The sequence below is a fragment of the Kwoniella dejecticola genome, chromosome 6 (genome assembly GCF_000512565.2).
Source record: "Kwoniella dejecticola CBS 10117 chromosome 6, complete sequence".
Lineage (NCBI taxonomy): Eukaryota > Fungi > Basidiomycota > Tremellomycetes > Tremellales > Cryptococcaceae > Kwoniella > Kwoniella dejecticola.
Window position 1 is genome coordinate 1,377,551 of NC_089306.1, and position 23,283 is coordinate 1,400,833.

The 23,283-nt window shown below is 48.1% G+C and overlaps 11 protein-coding genes across 11 annotated transcripts; 5 read left to right on the forward strand and 6 right to left on the reverse strand.

The window, feature by feature from the left end:
* Window positions 1-182: 182 nt before the first annotated feature.
* I303_105373 (uncharacterized protein) lies at window positions 183-2,810 on the reverse strand (the record flags this gene model as incomplete). The annotated part of the gene is made up of 8 exons (XM_018408474.1): window positions 183-614; window positions 688-813; window positions 873-1,132; window positions 1,229-1,396; window positions 1,469-1,761; window positions 2,080-2,196; window positions 2,333-2,413; window positions 2,566-2,810. The coding sequence occupies 8 exons, from the start codon at window positions 2,808-2,810 to the stop codon at window positions 183-185; spliced, it is 1,722 nt and encodes a 573-aa protein (XP_018262165.1).
* Window positions 2,811-3,247: 437 nt separating this feature from the next.
* Window positions 3,248-5,187, forward strand: I303_105374 (uncharacterized protein; the record flags this gene model as incomplete). The annotated part of the gene is made up of 8 exons (XM_018408473.1): window positions 3,248-3,332; window positions 3,420-3,486; window positions 3,558-3,716; window positions 3,825-4,083; window positions 4,211-4,353; window positions 4,507-4,683; window positions 4,774-4,844; window positions 4,907-5,187. The coding sequence occupies 8 exons, from the start codon at window positions 3,248-3,250 to the stop codon at window positions 5,185-5,187; spliced, it is 1,242 nt and encodes a 413-aa protein (XP_018262164.1).
* A 254-nt stretch (window positions 5,188-5,441) lies between these two features.
* On the reverse strand, window positions 5,442-7,059 carry I303_105375 (uncharacterized protein; the record flags this gene model as incomplete). Its single annotated transcript, XM_018408472.1, has 5 exons — window positions 5,442-5,926; window positions 6,038-6,475; window positions 6,570-6,672; window positions 6,764-6,841; window positions 6,922-7,059. The coding sequence occupies 5 exons, from the start codon at window positions 7,057-7,059 to the stop codon at window positions 5,442-5,444; spliced, it is 1,242 nt and encodes a 413-aa protein (XP_018262163.1).
* A 920-nt stretch (window positions 7,060-7,979) lies between these two features.
* Window positions 7,980-9,524, forward strand: I303_105376 (uncharacterized protein; the record flags this gene model as incomplete). The annotated part of the gene is made up of 5 exons (XM_018408471.1): window positions 7,980-8,022; window positions 8,103-8,418; window positions 8,549-8,769; window positions 8,934-9,273; window positions 9,377-9,524. 5 exons carry the CDS (start codon window positions 7,980-7,982, stop codon window positions 9,522-9,524), a joined length of 1,068 nt encoding a protein of 355 aa, XP_018262162.1.
* Window positions 9,525-10,130: 606 nt separating this feature from the next.
* On the reverse strand, window positions 10,131-10,674 carry I303_105377 (uncharacterized protein; the record flags this gene model as incomplete). Its single annotated transcript, XM_065969148.1, has 2 exons — window positions 10,131-10,155; window positions 10,391-10,674. 2 exons carry the CDS (start codon window positions 10,672-10,674, stop codon window positions 10,131-10,133), a joined length of 309 nt encoding a protein of 102 aa, XP_065825220.1.
* A 235-nt stretch (window positions 10,675-10,909) lies between these two features.
* Window positions 10,910-11,760, reverse strand: I303_105378 (uncharacterized protein; the record flags this gene model as incomplete). The annotated part of the gene is made up of 4 exons (XM_018408470.1): window positions 10,910-11,173; window positions 11,296-11,411; window positions 11,530-11,557; window positions 11,629-11,760. The coding sequence occupies 4 exons, from the start codon at window positions 11,758-11,760 to the stop codon at window positions 10,910-10,912; spliced, it is 540 nt and encodes a 179-aa protein (XP_018262161.1).
* A 582-nt stretch (window positions 11,761-12,342) lies between these two features.
* On the forward strand, window positions 12,343-13,761 carry I303_105379 (uncharacterized protein; the record flags this gene model as incomplete). The annotated part of the gene is made up of 4 exons (XM_018408469.1): window positions 12,343-12,925; window positions 13,062-13,198; window positions 13,299-13,364; window positions 13,489-13,761. The coding sequence occupies 4 exons, from the start codon at window positions 12,343-12,345 to the stop codon at window positions 13,759-13,761; spliced, it is 1,059 nt and encodes a 352-aa protein (XP_018262160.1).
* A 1,207-nt stretch (window positions 13,762-14,968) lies between these two features.
* On the reverse strand, window positions 14,969-16,252 carry I303_105380 (casein kinase I isoform epsilon; the record flags this gene model as incomplete). Its single annotated transcript, XM_018408468.1, has 4 exons — window positions 14,969-15,324; window positions 15,398-15,837; window positions 15,896-16,088; window positions 16,144-16,252. The coding sequence occupies 4 exons, from the start codon at window positions 16,250-16,252 to the stop codon at window positions 14,969-14,971; spliced, it is 1,098 nt and encodes a 365-aa protein (XP_018262159.1).
* A 1,652-nt stretch (window positions 16,253-17,904) lies between these two features.
* Window positions 17,905-18,696, forward strand: I303_105381 (uncharacterized protein; the record flags this gene model as incomplete). Its single annotated transcript, XM_018408467.1, has 5 exons — window positions 17,905-17,907; window positions 17,968-18,030; window positions 18,101-18,214; window positions 18,297-18,398; window positions 18,505-18,696. 5 exons carry the CDS (start codon window positions 17,905-17,907, stop codon window positions 18,694-18,696), a joined length of 474 nt encoding a protein of 157 aa, XP_018262158.1.
* A 255-nt stretch (window positions 18,697-18,951) lies between these two features.
* I303_105382 (uncharacterized protein) lies at window positions 18,952-19,823 on the reverse strand (the record flags this gene model as incomplete). The annotated part of the gene is made up of 3 exons (XM_018408466.1): window positions 18,952-19,160; window positions 19,339-19,606; window positions 19,704-19,823. The coding sequence occupies 3 exons, from the start codon at window positions 19,821-19,823 to the stop codon at window positions 18,952-18,954; spliced, it is 597 nt and encodes a 198-aa protein (XP_018262157.1).
* A 359-nt stretch (window positions 19,824-20,182) lies between these two features.
* Window positions 20,183-23,182, forward strand: I303_105383 (uncharacterized protein; the record flags this gene model as incomplete). The annotated part of the gene is made up of 20 exons (XM_065969149.1): window positions 20,183-20,312; window positions 20,376-20,398; window positions 20,450-20,467; window positions 20,520-20,608; window positions 20,666-20,836; window positions 20,908-21,015; window positions 21,085-21,122; window positions 21,183-21,198; window positions 21,260-21,340; window positions 21,413-21,516; window positions 21,575-21,626; window positions 21,683-21,724; window positions 21,781-21,852; window positions 21,911-21,953; window positions 22,011-22,244; window positions 22,300-22,346; window positions 22,412-22,734; window positions 22,801-22,822; window positions 22,896-22,981; window positions 23,052-23,182. 20 exons carry the CDS (start codon window positions 20,183-20,185, stop codon window positions 23,180-23,182), a joined length of 1,830 nt encoding a protein of 609 aa, XP_065825221.1.
* Window positions 23,183-23,283: the final 101 nt, after the last annotated feature.

Here is a 23,283-nt window from a genome sequence, read left to right on the forward strand (position 1 = left end):
GGCAAGAGTGGAAAGAAGGAGAAATGGGATAATTAGATAATTGTATCCCTCTCGTCCGCGTGGACCATCGGAGCATCTCCAACTCATTTGGCCAAAAACGAAATTCCTTGGTCTACCCCCTCTTCCGCCCCCGCCCCCCCTCTCACCCCCATCCTTACCTCGGTTTCTCGTCACTTGCTTGACTAGGCCTCAACCCAAGCATAGCCTTTCATCCTGCTCTTCTTCCTCTTCTCGCGGTCGATCTCCTCAGATGTCTTTCCTTTTTCATCTGTACCACCGTTCATCTCCACGTCCTCAGCAGTCGATGCTCCAACAGATTTACTCTCTTCTGACCTATTCCTCTCCGACTCGATCACCTTCGAATCTTCGGGAACGGTCTCATCTGCCGATCCATTTCCATTCTGATGACCATCCCCATCCTCCTCAGGACCATCCTCATTACGAGAAACGGGCTCAAAATTGTTGTTCAACCCCAAATCTTCTTGATATTTGGCTTCTTGCCTCGCCGATCTTCTTTCACCGGGTATGATTGGTCTGCCTCTAGCGTCCAGACCGCTGAATTCCGGTGATCCGCGAATACGTTTTCTCGAAGGTCCGGCAGAATCCGAGTCGAACTGAAGTTTCACGTATACCAACATCAACGACAATGTTTGATAGACATTGGCAGGGTGGATCGGACCAACTCACCTCATCAGCATCATCGTACACATAATCGATCTTTCTACTTTGTCTTCTTGTCCTGGTCGATCGAAGTTCCGCTCTTTGCTGCATCTCAATCGCCTGCGCTATCTTCTTTCGCACTCTTTGGATCCTCTACACCACACCCACGTCCCTCAGCTCTGCGCTTATCAACAATTTCGAGTGATACTCACCGCTTCTTCTTTTTCGACACCCTCTATACGATCCCTGAGCTTCTGCACCAAAGCACCCTCGTTCTTCTTGGCTTGAATAGACTTCTTCAACTCAGCAGCTTGTTTGCTTCCTTTTGTGACGTTCGTCAGAGTTTCAGGTGAATTGCTGAAAGTCTCCATTTCATCGAGTAATTTCTCGTATGATTCCCGATTCATCGTTATTGACGTTAATTGACATGGCCTCTTGAACGGATTCCCAGATTTATACAATCTCCAAGAATCTTCAAGGCAAAGTGCTAATTAGCTTTCTGCTTTCAAACTAAAAAAAACAAAAACAAGCTCCCGAACTCAAGGTAAAGCTTAGGCTTAGAACTTACCATCAAAGGCCCATACTCTCGCCCTGTCTCTGGTCAAGCCAAGTTCGCTGATCGTGATCGAGTCTTTATCGTTGGTTTCGGCTGGACCGACCTTTTTGGCTTTACTATCCCGAGTATTCGCAGGGAATTCTCGATTGATCTTGTCCCGTATCGAGTCGGAGTGAGTTACTGTTCCACTCATTCCCAATCAGCTTTGCCGGACAAATACAGAAATGTCACATAGTAGCTGAGGCGACGCACATTGCCAATCGACCATTTGTCTTAGTAGAAGTACCCTTTCAGACCAATCCAACTCGAAGATGCCCCCTCCTCGTTCTTCCGCTCGGCGAACAGGATTTTTGGCCGCCCTCTCGGAAGAATGCTCGCCATAATACCGTAACCTGCCCAGCTCGCCTCTGTACGGATCGGAAGTACAGCATGATCCTCGATCTTCCTCGTTGATCGGCCATCCGCGATCCCATACGGTCCATTCGGAAGTCTGCGTCAATCGGTTATCGATGTAATTCGATAATTCAGTTTGTATATTCTCAGGTCTGCAAGATTATGCAAATTTACAATACAGAATTAGCATCTTCATCAAAACTTTCTATTGACACTTGCAGAGAAGCATGTCAAGTATGTGGGGAACTTTTCAAAGGGTCCGGATGCACGAGCGCGACATTGCCACATCCCACGGACTTTGGAGACTGATCGCTCAGACCCTGATAAGCATGCCATCGTTCGGCGAAATGGCGTGTTTTCGTTTCAAAGCAACGATACAAAATACCTTTCTCGCGTCATCTCATACAGTATGTCCGACCGCAGCAGTATTCTGGGATACCCAGGCTGTATTTGGAAACTAGCTGACTTACTCTATATTCCTGTGGCCTGATCGGACGTTCTTGAGATTTGCCAAGAAACAAATCAATATACCCTCCAAAATATCGTCCGGTCTATTGGCAACTGGTTCGACAAGGCATCGTTCGAAGCTGTGTCATTCACAACATGACGTTAGTACACGTCCCGTCTAAGGGTGTAGTGCCACATCGGTAATCGGAACTTTGCCGCAGGAACGTCCGTCCGTTCGCTCCTTCGTTTTGTGGTATGACACCTTGGACGACTTACTCTTCGAGAGATTCAAGTCGTTGGATCTGACTTCGTAGATTGAATTTGATGATGAATGCCCATACGTATGCGACTTGCCAGCTGTGTCCGGATCATCATTAGCAATGCAATGTGGCACAAGGTACAGGTCTGATGTAGATAGGATTTTCAAGTGATCTGCGCGCGGACCTCCAACAAAAGTTGACTTGACGCCAGTACGCGACTTGATTTCAATCAACTCAAGTCAAACTCACTCGTCTTCAAGTCTTTCAGGTTTCGTATCTATACATCGGTGTCTTCGTACATCCGCATCGTATCGAGCTTTCGCATCTCGTATTCGCTGTTCTTCTTCGTTCAGCGGTGTGACATCGTGCGCTGCATTCGAGGTGGTATACCCGTTCTGGCCATTCGAATGCGCATGACTTGTTTCCCCATCGATGCTGATAGGATGAGGAGCAGAAGTTGAGCCAGATCCAGCTTTGAGGATAAGTTTCGACATTTGTGCGATTCCAGCTGATTCGGGTTGGTCCTCTTCATTAGCGCATTGAGCTATAGCAAGGTAGGTTGAGCTTGTTAATTCAAGTATCGAGCTTTCTGTGACACGGTCGGAACAACCTCAAAGCAAACCAAGAAAGAAAGATATGATCAAGTTGAACAAGAGGATACTTGCGCTGCGCGATCCAACATGAATACAATTATTTACGTGCAGAGATATGAACCCCGCGCTTTTAACACGTGGTTACCCCACATTCACGGTACTTAGCCGAGAGCCCAATAGTCAGTAGCCGCATCTCATCGAGAGGTGACTGACTCAGTCTGCAAAATTCTATCACATTGATACGCATGAGGAATACAAGCAGCCTTACAGGCCAAGACAGTCTCCGTGACTCGGAACTTCAGTGAGGAGAAGAATTTGTCGCTCTCGATGCTGGTGTCATGCTACTTCGCACAATAATATCTACAGCCACGAAAAGGGGCGTCAGGGGGGTACATGATTTCGTGAGAGGATCAACGGCTGGAGGTGAGTGAGGTCTTTGACTTGGATACCGCAACATTTACAAGCCGAGGTTGTGCAATGAAAGGCTGACTCGTATACTGCATGGTTTAGGCACATACAAAGTACCATTGAAGAATCCCAAGATCGTCGGTGTGTACTCCTCAAGAGGAAGTAGAGAGTAAGTCGCAATACACGATAGACGGGGCCAGCCGATAAATGTTCAGCTTTGGCTGATTGGATCTGATCCAGATACCAAGAAGATGCAGCTGTCGTCGAATCCTTACAATTACCGCCTAAAGAATTACAAAGCTCGCTGAAGAAGCTAGAGAACTCGGTTCAATGGGATCCGACCGAAGCAGGCTCGAACTTCTTAGCTGGACAAGTCGCTGCTTTTGGTATATTCGACGGGTAAGCTCTCCAGGTGACCATCTGAGAGGTGTCTAGATCATTATGCTCTCCGTATCGCTCAGCGATAATGCCTGATTCCCGATTGAAACTTATCCTTGCGTTTTACAGACACGGGGGCAAAGAAGTATCGACCTATCTGAAAGAAAACCTGTTCAACGAGATCGAACAAGCCAAGTCGGATGATATAGAAGAACTGGTAGATTGGACGAAGGAGCGACATGGGGGATACTTCAAACGTTGGCGAGGAGGTGCTTTATCGCGTTGGACCAAATACGCTTCAAATGGATCGAAAGTATCTGAAACCGAGAGAGAGGGGAATGAAGCGCGGATGACTCTGGAAGAGAGGTTGACTTTGGCTTTTCTCAAGGTGAGTTTGAGTTCAGTGCAGCTGCTTTCTTCCTCGCTCCGAGTACGAAGAGAAGCTCTCACCTCATTCTTGCGCCACCTCGTTCGAACGGAATGTTAAGTCTGAACTTCGAGATGAATCTTGGCAGGCGGACAAATATGTACTGGAGAACATCGAGAAATCTCGCCGGTGCGGCTCTACAGCATCTGTGGTTCTACTTCATTCGTTAGATTCGCCGGGTCAGCCGTATTGGTCAGCGAAGAAATTGAGCTTGACGGTCGCTCATTGTGGGTGAGTACTCTGTTGGCTCTACATCTAAATGCTTGCTTTTGTCAGCTCTGCCCATTTCACGAACAATGACTTAACAGGGACATTCTCCGGCCTTCGCATCATTCGGTTGTGTGCTTGACTGACTGGCTGACCGACTGATATATTGAATCGCAGTGACACACGAGCTCTACTTTGCCATCAGCCAACGGGTGAGGTGATACCCCTCACCGAAAAACATCACGCCGAGGCTCGTGTCGAAGCTAGCAGGCTACGGAGGATGGGGGCCGAGCTGCTTGTGTCGGATAGTTTTGGTGAGAGTCGGTGGATGGGTGTAGTGGAGAATACGAGGGGGTGAGTAAAGCTTCGTACAACTACCAAAGGTTCAGATCGATTTCGGGGGACAGCAATAAAAGCTCATACAAATACTCGGGGTGATCGTAGTTTCGGTGATGGCGAATGGAAGCCTTCTGGAGTGACTGTCGAGCCAGAAGTGACGACTCGCGTGATAGATGGTGAGCCAAGATTCTCCTCATGCGTTGACATCAGCTGAATCCCTAATACCATGCTGTGTCAGGCCATGAACACTCGTACCTGATCCTACTTACAGACGGGCTCACATCTCTTTTGTCGGATCAAGAACTAGTCGACCTTATACGGAAATCATTCGACCCGACTCGCGCAGCCAAGACGATAGTGCATTTTGCTGAAGATCTGGGAGCCTCAGATAATTGTACGGCCATCGTGGTTCCTCTCGCCGGATGGGGTCATGTAGGCGGCGAAGATACGACGAAAGAGAGGCGGGAGTGGAGGCGAAGGAGGTTCGGGGAGATGAATACTCGGATGCAGAGGATGTAGCGTGTAGCATGGAAGAACGAACATGGAATATGGAATATGGAACAGGTAAAATGTAGGAGTGCTCACTTGACTCTGAAGGGGGATTGCTTATCATACATCACCGTCGTCATCATATGATCTCATACAATACAACACAAACAATATAGCACATCAAATAGCATTCTGGCATCATGCAATATAATACAACACCAGCATAACGTGTCAGTCATGCCGGCCCTTATCACTAGACCACTCTTTCTGTCGGTCAAAGCAGATCAAGCTGGATTGGACGAACCACCTTCCCCCATTTCAGCCCACGGTGGGTCATCTTCAACATCGGCCATTTCCTGATCCTCCCGCAGGATCCCCTCTTGATTACTACCACTTCTCTCTGTGTGCTGAACGACACTTGAACGTGTTTCCCGGGTTTCTGAGTCCGGCTCCTGCATCTCCACATCGCCATCGCCTAGCACAGAGTTGCCTTGAGACCGTTGTTGGGGATCAATGGTGTCCTTCACGATGGCGTTGGTCGTCGGCCTCTGGAACTTCAATCTCCCATCTTCGCCTACAACCCAATTCTTCGTGCTTCTCCTCGACTTGCTCGGTGATCCACCACTTTGACCTCGCAGTGTACCAGTACCAACACTCAGGGGGAAGCCAGAGATGACTTTGGATAATTCCGTTTTAGTCAACAGAACGGATTCTCCGTGCGTTGACGGTGGTAGATCCAACGCCCTGAGTACCTCGGGTCCCAGTTCGACTATAAGATGCACAAAAGCCCCAGCCATAAGCCAAGACCTTACATGGAGAAGTACATCACCTGAATTCGATTGCGACATGCGATTAATGGTGAATAGTTGAATGAACTCACCCTTCTGAGAGGTCTTTACGCTATCCAGATCGAATTTCTCCAGATCCTCCCTTGTCTCAATGACCACCCTGGCCCGCGGTACTCTGGCCTTAGGAGCGCTCGATGCAGTGTTGGACCCAACATCGTCAGAAGCGGATCCGGTAGGATCTGCAGTGGCTCGCGAGAAGAATGGGTGGATCGACGTTGATGTCGATGGTCCTGCTTCAATGACCGCTTGATTGGATGAGATTTGATCGTTGGTATTGCCATCAATATCGGACTGTGAGTGCGGAGGGATAGGAGCTGGAACAGCTGAATTGGCGGGAGCCTCAGGTTCATCCGTGGGGTTCGTACTCGTACCCGTACGAGCTCGAGGCTCAAGGATGACCGCTTGAAAAGTCAGACGATGGTTTGTAGAATACATAGGGGGATGAGATGGTTCGTGTGGATTATCGGAGTCTGCGCGGAAGGGGTTTGCAGATTACGAGGACGCACATCAATGTTAGGGATCATAATCTTGATCGATTTGGTATGTTGATCTGACTTGACTCACCTCTGACTAAGCCCAAGATGACTTCGTCCCCTATCAAAGGTGTAACTTGACCTTGGAAGATCTGATTACCCAGCTTCAAGAACGGTAAAGGTGTATCCAGGCCCTGTTCCACACACATCTTGACTTCAGCCGTGATTAAGACCAAGTGACCACCGCTCGCAAAGCTGTCATTGGAAATTTGATAAGGAACTCACGATGAGTTGGTATTGCGATTCATTCTGTAATGACTTATTATCTATCGTTGTCCCTAAATCCATCGTGACGTATATTTCCTATATATCACAGCTGGTCAGATCGACCTTCCTTCACTAAGGTATAGAGGTGTAGTCTCTTTCTTGGGACACATGCTCACCTCCGATTCCTCCTCGTACTCGTCCTCGTCCTCGTCTCCATTTATATCATCGAAATCGTTGACATGGGTCCATCCTGGACCGAGTAAACTTTGTCCCTCCGCTAGGCTCCGCACAGCTTCCTCAGATGACTGTAGCATGCTATCACACGTATACAGTCCGGTAAGCTCTCAACGCTATCTGACTAGCTCGCGATCAAAGACGGCCATTTCGATGCGAGATTTGCTAATTGATGACCATGGCTTTGGCACAGGAATCCTGTCAACAAAGACTAGAAGTCTTCCGAACGGAATGCGGTCATTGCCGCTTCAACTTTCAGACTGCTTTCAGTGCTGGTAAGAAGGCATGAGGGTGATCTGTGCCAATGTGATGAACAGAAGTTACCAATTGACAAATAGACAAGTGAAGTCCATCGGCTAAGCCAGTGTGCGCATCATTATAGCGGTCTGGAATCGTGCCCCAGACAGATCACAGGGTTGGATGAGTCCAGAGCCGGTTTGGAACCCGTTGAGGCTCCCAGTTCCCGCCGCGACCTATCATCTTGGGGCATATACTCGAAATCCCGCGCGAATTCATCCTTTTTGTCTGTTTCTTATCCTTCTCGTGGGCCCACGTAGGCTCGGACGAGATGCGGACCACAGATACCTTGTGATGTTTAGACGATATCGATGACACACACCTCCCAAAATATCAATTACCCTTACCACTGCCGATGAGGGCAGATTACAGTAGATTCATACCGACAAAGGTTAAATTCGGCTAAACGCCCCATCAGTGACGTACCTGACTCTTGCCCCGATCCGATGCCGCATCGTGCCGAATGCTGGATTCGGTGTTTGAGACGAGACATTTCCCACATTCGATGAGGTCATACAACATGCAATGTAGACGTAGACTTGCATGATTGTCAAAATCGTCAGCAAGTTAAACATATATAAGATGAAGATAGATATCTGGCGATTCTCCTACCAAAGCTTCCTGAGCCTTTACAGAAAGACAGACGGATAGACAAACTACGATCGTATTCGTATAACCGCAATATCAGACAAATAAATACAAGATGTCATCTCCTCAAAGCACTGCTAAAGGATACGGTATCTCTGGTGAGCCGTGTTCTCCCTTCCTCTTGATCGAAACCCTACGACCCCTTTGCTGAGTTCATGGTGCCATCTTATTATCGCAGATACCAAGAACTACACCGATTTCTCCGTCAAGGAGTACAAGCTCAAAACCCCCTGCAAAGACTCGGTCACCCTCGATATCGAGTTCTGCGGAGTCTGCGGCTCGGACGTACACACCCTCACTGGCGGATGGGGCGGTCTCAACGTTCCGTGGGTCGTTGCGGGTCACGAGATCGTAGGCAAAGTAACGCATGTTGGCGAAGATGTGAAAGAGTTCAAAGTTGGACAAAGGGTCGGTGTCGGAGCTCAGGTTTTGAGTTGTCTGAAATGCGATAGATGTAAGGCGGATAATGAGCAATATTGTCCAGAGCAAGTTGAGTGAGTCTCGGAATATCATCTTCGATCTATACGACACCCTGAACACACTTCAATGTCGAGTTTTGGGTTATCTGAATCGGTTGCAATTAACGCTGATGCTGATGCTGATGGATTTACTTTGAATTTGCAGTACGTACAATGCCAAATTCCCTGATGAAGTGGAAGCTCAGGGTGGATACTCGACTGCTATTCGAACGCACCAACGATACGTCTTTGCCATTCCTGAAGCTATAAAGTCTGAAGAAGCCGCTCCGATGCTCTGTGCGGGTCTGACCGTCTATTCGCCATTGGTAAGAAACGGTACTGGTCCAGGCAAGACAGTCGGTATCGTCGGTATCGGTGGATTGGGTCGTAAGTCTCTAGCACATCTTCACCTTCATCATCTTTCCCCTTTCTTCTCTCTTCCAGCTTCGATCCTCATCTCGTTCTTATTTTCAAGCATCATCTCGACAATCGAAAAGCATAATTGTCAGTAGAACCAGTACGACTAGCTGACGCGTGTCATCAACATACAGACTTCGCCATCCAATTCGCCCATCATCTCGGCGCGAAAGTGATCGTCTTCTCTCATTCACCCAACAAGAAAGAAGACGCCCTCTCTCTCGGTGCGGACGAGTTCGTCTCTACCTCGGAAGACGGGTTCGCCAAGAAATACTTCGATAAGATCGATTATATCCTCTCGGCGGCAGACGCCAATTCCGTGCCCATCTCCGACTTGTTAAGCACCCTGAAGATCGATGGTCGGCTGACGTCGGTCGGTCTGCCCGACGATGCCTGGGAGGGATTGCAGCCCCAGATGATGGCTTCCAATGCGTCCGCAGTGGGCTGTAGTCATATCGGATCGAAGAAAGAGGCGTAAGTCTGAGATCCATATGATCCAGAAAATCAAGTCAAGTCAAGTCAATCAGAAGTGAGATTCAGAGAGCTGATTCCTACGAGATGTTCTTGCACTATACAGCAACGCAATGCTCAAACTCGCCGCTGAGAAGGGCATCAAGCCTATAATTGACGAGGTCTTACCGATGTCTCAAGCTGGAAAAGCGATTGAGAACGTGAAGACCAACAAGGTCAGATATAGATATGTCCTCAAGCAAGATCTGGCCTAGGCGAAAGCCAATCGCGATCAGGGGGGATACGTGTGAGAGGATCGAGGCGAGAGGGGTGAGTGAGTGAGAGAGCCAGTGCGGTGTGTGATCTGTGATGATGCGAGCGAGGGGTCAAACTCTCTCTACTGAGCGTGTGATGAGTCTGACGACGTGGTGTGGGGGTTGTTGTCGTTGTTGATGATGTTGTTGCGGTGTTGACGATGATGATGATGAAGATGATGACGACGACGCCGTGTGTACTGAGTGAGTTGTGTTGTGGTGTGTTGTTGTCTGACTTCAAACCAAAAAAAAGAAGTAGAAGAAAGTAGATATTCTGTATGTAGCTATAGTCGAGATCAACCGAGTCGAATGAATCAGATATCCCTCAACGAGATTAGTTTAGTCAGGTCTGAGGTTGGAATAAGAACATTGTCGATATCAGAGTATGTTGTGCACCATACTGACGATACTCGGAAGCATACCTTCGCGCTGGTTCTGGCTCTGGCTCTGGCTCTGGTTCCGCGGAAATCGTTTTAATACATGTTGAATGAAGATGAAGATGAAAATTGAATCTATGAGAGGTTCCATACCCACCCCTGAGACAGACGATGGCATGCTATGCTGGTCTTACTTCTGTATCGTGTTCACGAGCCTAGCAGAGGAAGAGCATGGTAAGCATCGAGTCCATCACTTTGTCGTTCGAGATCTCTGTCCGAAGGCCTCCTGCCTTTCTGTTATTCACGGAAAAAAAGAAGAATAAAGACAAGGAGCAGAAAAGAGATAACACCCAGCCCTGATCGTCTTCTCTTCACTCTTGCTTCACCTGGGCATTGCTCACAGCACACCCCGTTCCGCCCAAGCCCCAACCCGCCCTGGCAAATCTTTACTTGTCCTTCCCCTCTGCCCTCGTCCTCCCATCCTCCCATCCACCCGCCCTCTCGCCTCCTCCCAATCGCATCATACGCCCGTTAGTCTCACCATCACCCTTCCCTCCCCCTTCCGTTGCCTTCCTCTTCCCTTCCCCTTGGCCCTTCTCTTCCCCTCGCCGCCCCGCCCCTCTGTCTATCTCTCTTCCGTCTCCTGCCCTCGCCTCTGCCCATTGAATGAAGAGCACGATCGACTGTCCGCCTGTATCCGTCGCTGTCCAACCCCTGCTCCACCCTTCCGCCATTCTTTGCCCCTACCACCTCTCGTTCCTCTTGGCACCTTCCGCGCTTTCCTGGCCCCTCCCGACCGCGCGAGTCTCCAGGAGGCTTACGCCGGTCGATGAGTCTAATTTGCGCATGGCCTGTCCGTCCACTCTGCTCGCCGCGACCCGGCTCTCAATCTCTCCACCTCCCTTGAGGCAGACGCACCCTTGACAAAAACTAGACACCGCATAAAATCCGCAAGTTGAGTGGAACCACTCACCAATCGAGACCCTCTTCCAATCCATCCCCTTTCGTCGCACAACTACCCCTCACACTCCATTCCCTGCCCTTCTCTTGCCCTGCCAAACCCAGCTTATCACTTATCTCCCCAGGGCTCAACGCTCCCTCGACATCTTGCTTGTTCGCAAATACCAGCACGGGCACCGACTTCAGCTCGTCCTCCGATAACATCGTGAGCAGTTCTGATCTAGAGGTCGGTAGACGCGAGACGTCGGATGAGTCTATCACGTAGATGATTGCCTATAGAAGCCACCAACGAGTCATGACAAATCCAGATCAGTATAAGAATAAGATCAGTATACCTATCCTGTCCAGTTATGATCACTTGGTCGGTTAGAGCGTGAATGTGGACAGCCGCTTACCTGTGTATTGGCGTAATAGCATCTCCAATATGGTCTGATACTTGACTGACCACCCAGGTCCCACACTTGGAAATTTATGTTTTTGTAAGATACAGTCTCGACGTTGAATCCGATCGCTAAAGTTGCACAAGGTCATCAATCTCCCATCTCATTCAAGACTGTCGGCAGCCTTTTGCGCTTTGCGCGAGGCATGGTAAAGAGAGGGGCGAGGCTAGGCAGATCTGGACGACTCACTGGGTATGGTCGATACCACTTCTCCGATCTACCCATAACCCCAATCAAATGGAAGGATTAGCTAGCGGAATATACTCGTTATAGAACGCCAAGACATACCTGTAATCTATATAATATCGTCGTTTTCCCCGCGGAATCCAAGCCAACCATCAATATCCTCACTTCTTTGTCTTTACCCCAGAACGCCAAGGACGACAGAGAACCGTATATCCGCGAGAGTGATAGACCCATCGTTGTGCCTCTTTGTCGTTATCTCGGTACGTCGATATGATCCAGTCGGAATTCCAATCGCGATGACAAGGGGATTACTAATCTTCCGTTAATCGATATTTTCTGTTCTTCGCGGGCCGCCTTCCTGCTAGGCCTCCGATTGCGCAAATACTTACCCGCTTGCAAGGTGTCTGGAAAGTGGCTGTGGGCCGCTCGATATGCCTGCGATGATATCGATGTTGGGTATAGCTGTGATGAACTCGGTTTAGAGTACGGAGCACGGGGTAAAGTTGAACGACGTGTTATGTTATGTGTTATGGTAGTTTATGGTTAACCCTTTGTCACGGCCGCGTTTCCCGTCAATAGCAATTATTCCTAATCAACATCTGTAATCGATTACAATAATCCTAATTAGGCTCCATGATATGGAGACCCCACGCTTAAAGTGAACAGATTTCGAAGAATTTCTTTCTCCCAGGTTGAAGATTTCAGCCAGCGAGGTTGTTCATAGCTTATGCACATTTGACCCGTTCTGTCTTTCTGTCTTTCTGTCATAGAAGTTATAGCTATCTAGATACGCATCTAAGCTCACCACCGATCAAAATGAGCGCCGAAAAGTCTCCTGTTCGAGCCCCTGACGGATCGCCGTCTTCATCGAACAAAGATCTTCAGAAGCTTCAAGACAAGTTGCAAAAGGCTGAAGAGAAGATGAAAAAGGCAGAGGAAAAGATGAAGTTGGCCAAAGAGAAATTCGAGAAGGCTCGTACACTGGCTCAAGCTCAGGCTCAGGCTCAAGCTATAGCATTCAATCAAGCTTCTGAAGGCTCAGCTGACTCCCGGACGAAAGAGAAGAAGGAGAAAAAGGAGAAGAAACGAAAGCGAGAGGCAGCCGAGCAGGACGAAGAGCAACAACGACATTCTGTGCGAGCTGCAGAAGTGCCGACCGATCAACCCAGCCAATCGAAAAGTCCCTTAGCTCCTCCTGCTGAAAGTGAAATGGAAGAGGATTCGTCAGGAAAAGAGAAGGAAGCGAAGAGGCTGAAGAAGGAGAAGAAGGAGAAAAAAGAAAAGAAGAGATCGAAAGTCGAAGGCGAATACAAAGCGATAAGCCATTCCATAGAGGGTGGTGATGTAGGTGCGAAGGAAATCTTCGGGGATGAGAAGTTATCGGATCAAGCTAAGAAGCGTGAGTCGAGTCGAGTCGAGTCGAGTCGAGTTGGGATCGTTCTTCAACGTTGAATATCCAGTAAACCTATTCATACACATATCCAAACGCCAAGGAACTTTCCCAGCTAATTTACAATCACTGTGCTATTTACCAGATGTTTATTACGCTTATCTATTCTCGAATCGCCCGAACACATCCACGTCAGTATCAGCAGAAGGCCCATCGATAACTTGGAAATTCAATAAAGCAAAGCAAAATTGGTTGATCCGGAATGTGTTCTCTAACGAAGAAGTGAGTCAACGGAATGATGTGTAATCTATGATTGCGTTGGGGGTGGTGATTTCGTCTTGGTGATGATTAATGGAAACTGACAATCATTGGTCATGACTAGATACCTGAAAAATACTTGGAAATAGTCTTATCGTATCTGAAAACTACTCAAGGATCTTCACGAATCGTAAGTCTACTGTCTCTGTCTCATATGCGAGTCTCGAACAAAAGAACAAAAGGTATCATACAATCGAAAGTGGATTCCGAATGACGAGAACCACAAAAATGCTGAATGTCAAAACGATCAATAGAACCTCATGGAATCAGCCAAGAAAATCATCAACCCGCCCACCCCTATTTCCACTGGCACAGAAGAAGATGTTGCAGATCTGTCGAAGCCGGAGAACGATGGTGTGTCTCAAGAGGCAGAGTCGCAAGCACAAACGCAATCGCTGGACGATACTGAAAGCAAGGAAGATGCCCTCTCAGGGACGCAGGAAGGAGACGAGTCCGCTAACCTCAAGCTCAGAAAGGAAAGAGCAGAAAGACTTCTCTCTTCCATGGATGCCGCAACAAATCAGTAATAGAGCTACACACCATTCTATAGGATGAGTGTCTCAGCTGCATCAGCGATTAGCGATTTTTCTGTATGCACATCACATGCTGTCTCTGTTCAACTAAGAGACCAAGGCCAAGGCCAATCATGAACCGGTACAATTTTATATTAAGTGCATGAATTCAGTCACAAGTCACATAGATTGATAATACTGAAAAATCGAGTCGTAATGAATCTGCGAAACCGCCTCACGAAGAGAGTTATTACTCGAGGATGATCCTATATACTATCGCGCTACCGATACCACTCAACCTCGACCTCAACCAAGAATGCGCAAGAGGCAGGTTGGGTTGTCGCAGCGCATATCAGACGATAGGCGGTAGGCGATCAGACACAGACTACGTGATAGATGAATGGTATAAGACGAAAGAGATGGCGCCCTCCCGCGTTACAAACTTTCCCTCTTGTTCATACCATTTCTATGCGAGCATGGCGGTATGAAAAGGGGAAAGACGAACGTACGGGGACTTGGGCGTGATCAGTGCGCGGTGAATCGAGTCTCGGGTGGATCGAGATGAGAACCCAAACCTAGGCTGCCGGTTGAGAGAGTCTGGCAAGGATGCTGAGGTGTGAGATGAGGGACGAGAGGGAAGAGGGGGAAAAGTGTTTATGCACAATATAGGATCATATGTTTATTGCTGCTTGTTGCTGCTGCTGCTGCTGTTGATGTAGGTTCATCCGACTTGAAATATGTATGTCGGGAAGATAAAGATGAATGAGGAGTGATGCACTGATAAATCACTTTGGCGTTGAGTCTGATACCGGATATTGTCACTGAAATGGGATTAACGAAACCGAAGAGGGCTGCTTGAAATGATTGAATTGACCGTATTGTCGACGAGACGGCGGACGGCGTATGAGGACGAAGAGGTGTTGAGACGGGTATATGTGTATTGTACATGTCTAATCGGGGTTGGTAAAGACGTTTGAATGGAGGCAGAACGTTTGGGTGAGCGGTCGGATAAGGGATCAGAGATGTCGAGGTGGATTGTGCGATATGTCGCGTCAATGTGTCTACGAGGTTGAGCTCGACTGATTCTTCTAAGAGGTGGACTTGGATCAATCTTCCCCGTGTGAGCGACAACGGCGAGCCGAACCATGTTGAGCTTGTATTCTTCCTCTATTTGTTGACTATTCCTTCATCCTCTTGTCCTTTACTCGTGTATTTCGGGGTCTTACCAGCCGCCTTGTTCCCTAGCGTTGTTCCTAGTTTGGGATCTCAACTGTCTTTGGTTCTCACCTATCCCACCCATTTGATCCTCGGGCATGACTCTTCTCTTCTGTTGCATCGCTTGTTGAGCGGCCATGTCACCGTGCTCCTGTTGTTGGACTTGCTTCTGAGAAGGTTGGACGGACCAGTCGAATACGTAATCGTATTGGAATCCTTCTCGCACAAACAAATCTCTGAACAGCTTCCTCAAGTACGAGTAATCTGGCTTGTCGTCGAATCGGAGTGATCGACAGTAGTTGAGGTAGATTGCGAATTCATTGGGGAATCCTCGGCATAAGACTTCGGTAGGAGTGGTCATTTCTACGAAGTGTCAAAGTAACGAAAAGTTAGCTCGCGGCGGCTGCCTACACCCGACATCTGACGAGTCACTCACTCTTTTCCATGATTCGGTCGTACTTTTGCTTCTTGGTAGCAGCCTTGAGACCCTGCCAAGGGAGTTGACCTCTGAGGAAGTACATGAGCACGTAACCCAGAGACTCAAGATCATCTCGTCGAGATTGCTCGACACCCAAGTGAGTGTTGATAGAGGTGTATCGGGCGGTACCGGTCAAGTTCTTGTTCTCTCGGTAAGGGATATGAAGGTGGGTCTTTGGGTCTCGGTACTTCTTGGCGAGACCAAAGTCGATGACGTTGACTTGGTTTCCTCGTTTACCGATGCCCATCAAGAAGTTATCGGGCTTGATGTCTCGGTGGATGAAATTTCGAGAGTGGATGTATTCGACTCGAGAGATGAGTTGATCAGCGAGAAGTAAGACGGTCTTGAGGGAGAACTTTCGGTTACAGAAGTTGAATAGATCTTCGAGTGATGGACCACTATTGTTGTACTGTCAGCAATGGAAGGCCATTGAGGTCGATGAGAAGGGTGACTTACAGTAAGTCCAAGACCATAGCGTTGTAGTCACATTCTGTTCCGTACCATCTCACGAAGGGTACACCGACACCACCAGCGAGAGTCTTGTAGACTTTAGACTCGTATTCGAGCTGAGGGTGCTTGGCTTTCACAGACTCAAGCTTGATGGCTACCTCCTCTCCTGAAACGATGTTCACACCGAGGTAGATATCACCTGCACGGACTGTCAGCACGTGCCGTGCAGAACAGGACAGCGCAGAAGGACTTACCGAAAGAACCACTTCCGATCTTCTTTCCGATTCTGTACTTCCCGCCGATTCTAAGATCCATAGAAGTCATCCTGTTTGGCGGATGAGATGGTGGGACACCGTAAGCCATATCGTTGGGTGGTGATTTGGGGTAAGGGTCGTTTTCGGCGCGACGTGAGGAACGTGCGGGAGTTTGCGATTTTGTTTGACGCGGGATTTTGTCGTTTGCCACGGAGGTCGAAGAGGACGATGATGAGATCGAAGCGTTTTGGATTTGATCGATAGCGTTGAGTATTGTAAAAATACGATTGATCAGATCCCAGAAAGATGCAGTGGGGTTTTGAGGTTGAGAAGACACGTTGAGTCGAAGCGTAGGTGATTTCGTTGGGGATATCGGAGTCGCAAGAGGTGATGCAATCAGGTGAAAGGTTGGTTCGAATCGACGACGACGAACAATGAGGACAAAGGTCGATATTCGTTATGACGAAATACGTTATTTGTTGCAGATGGGTGATAGAGGTAGTGAGAAGCAAAATCAATTTGTCAGCTATGTTGCTCTTTTATACATGCATTTCTCAATCCTAGTATGCTTGCAGATGGCCTTGTGCGTGAGTGCCAGACCATCCAACTCGACTTAGCAAGAACATGCGCAAGAAGCATGTCCAGTGCGCCATGACCGTATATAACGGAGCCGAAAGGGGAATGATGGATATGGCTCGAGAGCACACAAACAAGCATCGCCATTCTCGCGCAGTCCGTCGCCTCGCTTCATACATTACTCTTCAGAAGGGATAGGGGGAATGATGACTGACCTGGATATGTATACACTCTATTACGTTAAACTGATAAAACCTGCTTCGTTCCTCGTGATCTATCGAAATGTCTCGCCGGGAAGCTAAGTTGAGTGACTGATCACGCGTGTCTCTCCCACTATTGGCGGTTTTCAGTGACAGTATCAGTATGAGCAGAAGGCGTGATAAAGGAAGATGTTCAAGTGCGGGATTTTTGTATAGTCAAGATGATAGGTAAGTCGAGTCGAATTGAGTGAGCCGATGATGTTGGATGACGAGGTTTGTAGGTGATATATGTATATGTAGGTTTGTCGGTATGTCGATAGATGAAAAGAAGTAAAGGATAAGTCGATGTTGAGGTGAGGTCAAAGTAAAGTAGAACAATGGTGGTGAGATAGTTGGTTGAAGGGAAGTGAGGGTGTATGTATGTATATGCAAGGAGGCAAAGAAGGGAGAAAGGTGTGTCAGCAAGGTAACGTGTTTCTTTAGTTGAGACAGGTCCTCCTAAGGCGCCCTTTTGTAATTTGATCCTGCTTCTCCTCCTTTCTTTGTTTATATCGTGTTGTAGAGTGAAATGTGACTCACCTGAAGAGGACGATACAATGGGAAGAGTAGATGGGTGATGGTATGAGGAATGATAATGACGATGATGAGTAACAAGGTGAATGATACGAGTAATGTAATGCACGCCCCCTTTGGAATCGTGTCTCTTGTCTACTCGTGATGCTGTACTTGCAAGATTTGAAGCCGAATCCGTATTAACCATAAGACCACCTTCTCAATAATCCCCCCACCATAGCGCAATTACCGAGTATCACCGATCATGTGGCACCTGTGCACACGCGTCGATATACGATGATGCTTCAGTCTCCTCCACATCAACGTCCTCTCTGGTTGACTATTGATTATACTTCAACTACTTCAACTACTTCAACATATCATCTTCTGCGTTGCTATAGATCACTACTAAGGACAAGCAAGAGCGCACAACATGGTCAGCTATACCGCTCTCTCCCCATTTAAGAGCAAAAGAAGCTGACATCTGTTTGCCCAGTCTCTCCGTCTCGTTCCCGCAGCAGCGCAATCATCGTCCGACGCCCATATCGTTTCTGCTCAGGTCAGCTATGTCTTGTATCTGGTCTGCTCAAGAGACAAGTCCAGCTGACAAGACCTCAAACCCTCTATAGGCCACAGCTCACCCCGTGACAGGGACTCACGATACGTTCAGACACGGCCTCAAATCAGCTGCCCAGACTATAGCACCAGGCAATGTCCACCCTTTACAAACCAGGTTAGAGAAGGTACGTTCGATACTCAGCTAGCTCGTTCAGGCTCGGGATCCATCATGGCCAAATAGCTGATCTGATAATGTCGACATTGTAGTGGTCGCAAACCCAGCAACAACTAGAGCAGAATATGCAAAGTTCGACGTACGGTCTAGCTGTTCCCCTGAGAAAAGCTATGGAGATTAAACTTGTTTCTGAGGTGAGCACAGACTCCCTCTTATCTCATTGACCTTCTTTTACGGAACACTGTCAACTTGCCTGGTGATTATCCCGCTTACGACCTTTAACCCTGCTTGTATTTGTAGAACCTCCATAACCCCCTGATCGAGTCGTCTACTATAACAGGTGTCCCTCTCGGAGGATCATCCAATCTTTCCTTGGAAATACTCAAGGGACAGGATGAGACGTTAGACGCAGGCGACTTCATGGGCGGATCAAATACTCTTAATGAAGTGCTTGACGTGAACAGCGCAATGGAACGAAGTAGAGGTATATGATACACCTATCTCTATACCCTCATGAAACAGGGTTACTCCGATGATTATGACTTAGATATCTGTGAGATGCATTGTATATGTATATATGTGTTATTCTTTCTCGATCGTCACCGAGTGATAACTAATTCAGATCGGTCTACTTTATCTCGAAACATCGGATGAATACAGAATACTATATTCTCGAACATTGCTCCTACCCGCTCCGGCCCGCAGAGCAATCGCCAGCGCCGATGAGATATAGGATCAAGGATCAAGTTAAGCAATGGTAGAGTATCCATTCCGACCTGGCGGAGGTACGGGGGGTTGATTCCCTTGAGCATCGTCGTCATCATCCCCACCTAGTCTGAAACCACCGGACGAAGGGAATGAACCCGGTTGTTGTTGATTGCCTTGGCCTTGTGGCTGAGGTTGAGATTGAGATTGGGCGGAAGAGAAGCCACCAGGCATAGAAGGGACGTTCCAATCTGGAGTCAAGTCGGGGCTGATCGTCAGCGTGTCATCCTTCATACTTTACTTTACAACCATAATAATGATCGGAGGACAGCCAGAGAGGCGCAAGGGTTGACGGTTGACAGTTGGGGGTTTGTTTTTTTTTTCGTTCTTGAAGTCAAGGAGAGTTTGAAGTAGGAAGATTAGACTCACTCCCTCCTCCTGGGAGATTAACATTCCCAGGTATATTCCAACCCCCGAAACTCAGGTCACTCCCCCGTTCTCTCAATTGCGATAAACAGCTGAAGAACAGCGGGATCTTGATCAGGAATAACAAGATGGAGAAGAGTAAGATGAAAAAGGAGAAACTGTGGGCGAGTAGAGAGTAGAGGTCGAATAGCCCAGTGAACAGGATGAGTGATATAAATTGTCGGAAAGGGACGGTGGTGCTGTGCATCTCATGGGCGACTATCCCGAATAGCTACGAGTGATACAGGTCATGCTGCGTCAGCTGTTGCATCTTCTCATATGGTAAGTAGGGGGAGAGATAGCTGACAAAGTAGACAGTGATAACGTACCATCAAGGGGAAGTTGTACCCGAATCCAGTTGTGCTGCCTGCAGTGACCAGTGCGAGGGAAGTAGCGGTGGTCAAGAGGGACAGGGAGTCCTGGGAGCCAAGACGGTCTTGTAGGGACATCTTGGAAGTGTATGTGTGCCAATGAGCCTGACTGGCTTGTAGATGGGCGAGATCAGTGCTGAGAGATAAAGTGGTATAGCAGATGCATTCATTCAGTGATCCTACTTGAGTCTCAATAGCTGTGCATGAGAACGTTGACGAGCCAGCTGTTGGGACTTTGGAACGTGTCATGCGATCTCCGTCGGAGAAAGAGATAGCGGCGATGTCCGAATTAGATTACGCTTGTAGATCCGGATGAGGTAGATAAGAGGACAAAGCAGATCCACGATCCAATTCATTCATTCTTGATCTGTTGTTCGAATTTTATACATACTGCTTCACGTCTTCTCATAATTACAACGCTAAGAGGAACCTCGACGATGAGACTCGGCTTAGTCTTACTCCTGATATCTACTCTAGTAGCTTCGCGAGCGCCTATTGAGCTGCCCGCACCTACCAGGCAATTAGAATGGAAGGATGTCAATTTCCTCAGCACTTCCGATATCCATGGTGAGTCGACACGATCAGCTCTCAGCGTACTTCCGAACACGTAAAGCTGATCAGGCTCGGTAGGCTGGCTCCTAGGACACCAACATGTAAGCTGCCTCTCCTGCTTCAAGCGCGCCATAGCTTACTCTGATGAATAGGATACATGGCCTGAACCTGTGCGTTCTCCCTGATCCCCTCGGAACGCAACCACGCTGACCCCCAGAATAGAATTATTCAGGCGACTATGGAAGCCTAGCTTCCTTTGCGACTCATATGCGGCGCATATCCAAGCAAAAAGGCGTAGATCTCTTACTTGTGTGAGCTAGCTCGTCCTTGGTAAAGTAATGTCCGAGCTCATTGATCAACTCGAACAGTGACGCAGGTGATCATCATGATGGTTCCGGGCTTGTCTCCTCCTCAGCAGAAGCATCAAGCAAGGCAGAGGACATCTTTGCAATGTTACCGTACGATGTCATCACTATAGGTAATCATGAGCTGTATCACTACGAAGATGCTTTGGAAGAGTATAGGAACAAAGGTCGATGGTGGGTTGAGTACCTGATCGGTCAACTTCTTCCTGCCAGCCTTACTCTGTTCAATTACTTTATCAATATAGGAACGGACGATATATCACGTCGAATGTGAATATCACGATACAGGCGGATGATGGGTCGTTCCAGTCTGTGCCCTTAGGTGAACAATATGTCAAATTTGAGACTGAGCAGTATGTCAGATCTGAAACCCATCGCTACCGTGGCAAGACCGAAAGCTGACTTCTTGAATGTCCGGATAGAGGTAGAAAAGTGACTGCATTCGGAGTGATCTTCAATTGTGAGATCTCTCGTTCATCTGAATATCTGCGATTCTGTTGGCTTACAAAATAAATCATAGTCCAAGCTCATGCTCGGTGAGCTGTTGACTCCGTGTTTCTATCAGTCATGATTCAAGCAGCTGACCGTATACGAAAGAGGGATATCGATTCAGAAGCCTTCGAAATTAGCTAAAGAACCTTGGTTCCTTGAGGCGATCAAGGAGCAGCCTGACTATTTGTGAGTCTGCTTACCGGCCGTTGGTATCTGGAATGGGTGTTCTCAATGCTAACAAACTATACTTCCGCTTAGCGTTTTAGCCGGACATATGCCTGCTAGAGGCGAGACAGGTGAATTCGCTCCGGTCTTTGAGGCCATTAGAAAAGTTCATCCGCGAGTACCTATTTACGTCTTCGGTGAGCTTTTTGCAGCAAAATTCCAGCCATCGCAACCAGCTCACGTCGATACTTCTAGGTGGTCACACCCATGTACGCGATTGCGTGCAATACGATGACCGATCTATCGCGTGAGCACAATTTCATCGGACGTCGCAGCCAGATCTGAGCTGAAAAGATGCATTAGCGTGGTTCCTGGACGGTATTTGGAGACTGTTGCCTTCACCTCGTAAGCTGGGCATTTTGGGCATCCCGTTATTGTTGCTTACGCATCTTTCGTGACAGATCTTCCCTGCCAAGAAGCGACAAGGAGCCCTTAGATGTCGCTAGGCGGTATATTGACGCCAACTCCGTCAGGTAAGGTCAGCTCGCGAAAACGTTTACTGTACAAGAGCTGAATCACCACCTTATGTAGTTATCAGTGGCATACGAATACCTCAGAGAAGGAGTTTGACTTGGTCGGTCATTTCTTGTCGCATGCGAAGCCTCTTACATTTCTGACGATACGTCCATAGCCAATTGGTCGAAATATATCGCTGGCTCTCCACGATCTAGCAGCAGATCTCAACATCTCCACACCTCTCGGGATAGCTCCGCACGACTACTTCCTTTCCAGACACCCCAGTGGTCATCCTCGCTCGGTATTGACCCTGTTCTCGGATCAGGTCTTGCCTCGTACGATCGTGGACGGAGAAAGAAATGGTACGAGAGTTATCATCGGTAATGCCGGAAGCTTGCGGTTCGACTTGGTAAGCTCTCATTGACCTTACGATCCAAGGCTCTCCAGCTTATGTGTCGTCACAGTTTCAAGGAAGGTTCGATCGGAATGATGAGTTGACGGTCTCACCCTTGTAAGCTGATCGGTGCGTCTCGCAGCTCAACTTCAGCTGACCGGTGAATGAGCGTCGTGATATAGTACAAGTGCATTCGTCTATGTTCGACTTCCGGCGGGATTAGCAAGGAGCATTACCGACCAAATGAATAGAGCCGGAGCATCCAAGCTTGTTCCCTCGCAGCCGACCACTAAAAGCGAAGAGGAAGCGAGGGTCAATGGGATATACGATGATTGGATGGCTGAGCAATGGAAAGACCATCTTCTTTCCGGTCAACAAGATCACTTACTCGATGGAGATCAGGTTGTTCTTCCCGATGGAAAGACTACTAAGAAGCCTCGGACTATGGGTTTCGTGACGAAAGATGCGTGTCCTGGGAAAGGCGACGATATTGAGCATTTTCCAGGTAAGTCAGCTGACCTATAGATCCGTTTGGTAACGTTGGGCAACAAGCTGACGATGATAAATCAAGTGCCACATTTTGCGAATCAACCGTAAGTTGCTTCTGGTCCCAAGCATCATGCCACGGAGCATATATTGACCTGGATGACGGTCATCATGCTGCAGTGATTTTATCCAGACTCCTTTCCCTGACGTGGACAACGAAGAGATTATAGATGTGGTATCTATGGATTTCGCTCTGGACGATTTCCGTAAGCTCTGTCACAATTCTCATGATGGTACTTTTGCACACCTGATCCCGTTTCCCGTTTTCCTTTGTAGTGAGCGCGGTCAACTCGCTCGATCCGACTATTGGCCTGAAAGAGAAACATATGAAACCCTATGCTAAGGGAATACAGATTAACACGGTATTTGGGACGTATGCTAGGGAGATGTGGCAAGCTGGGCTGTGAGCCAGACCAACACAGCTGAGAGCTGTATGGCCTGAAAAATTTGCGTGATGATTATGATGATACCCTCCAATGGCACTTCTTATATATACACAGCATCGCAT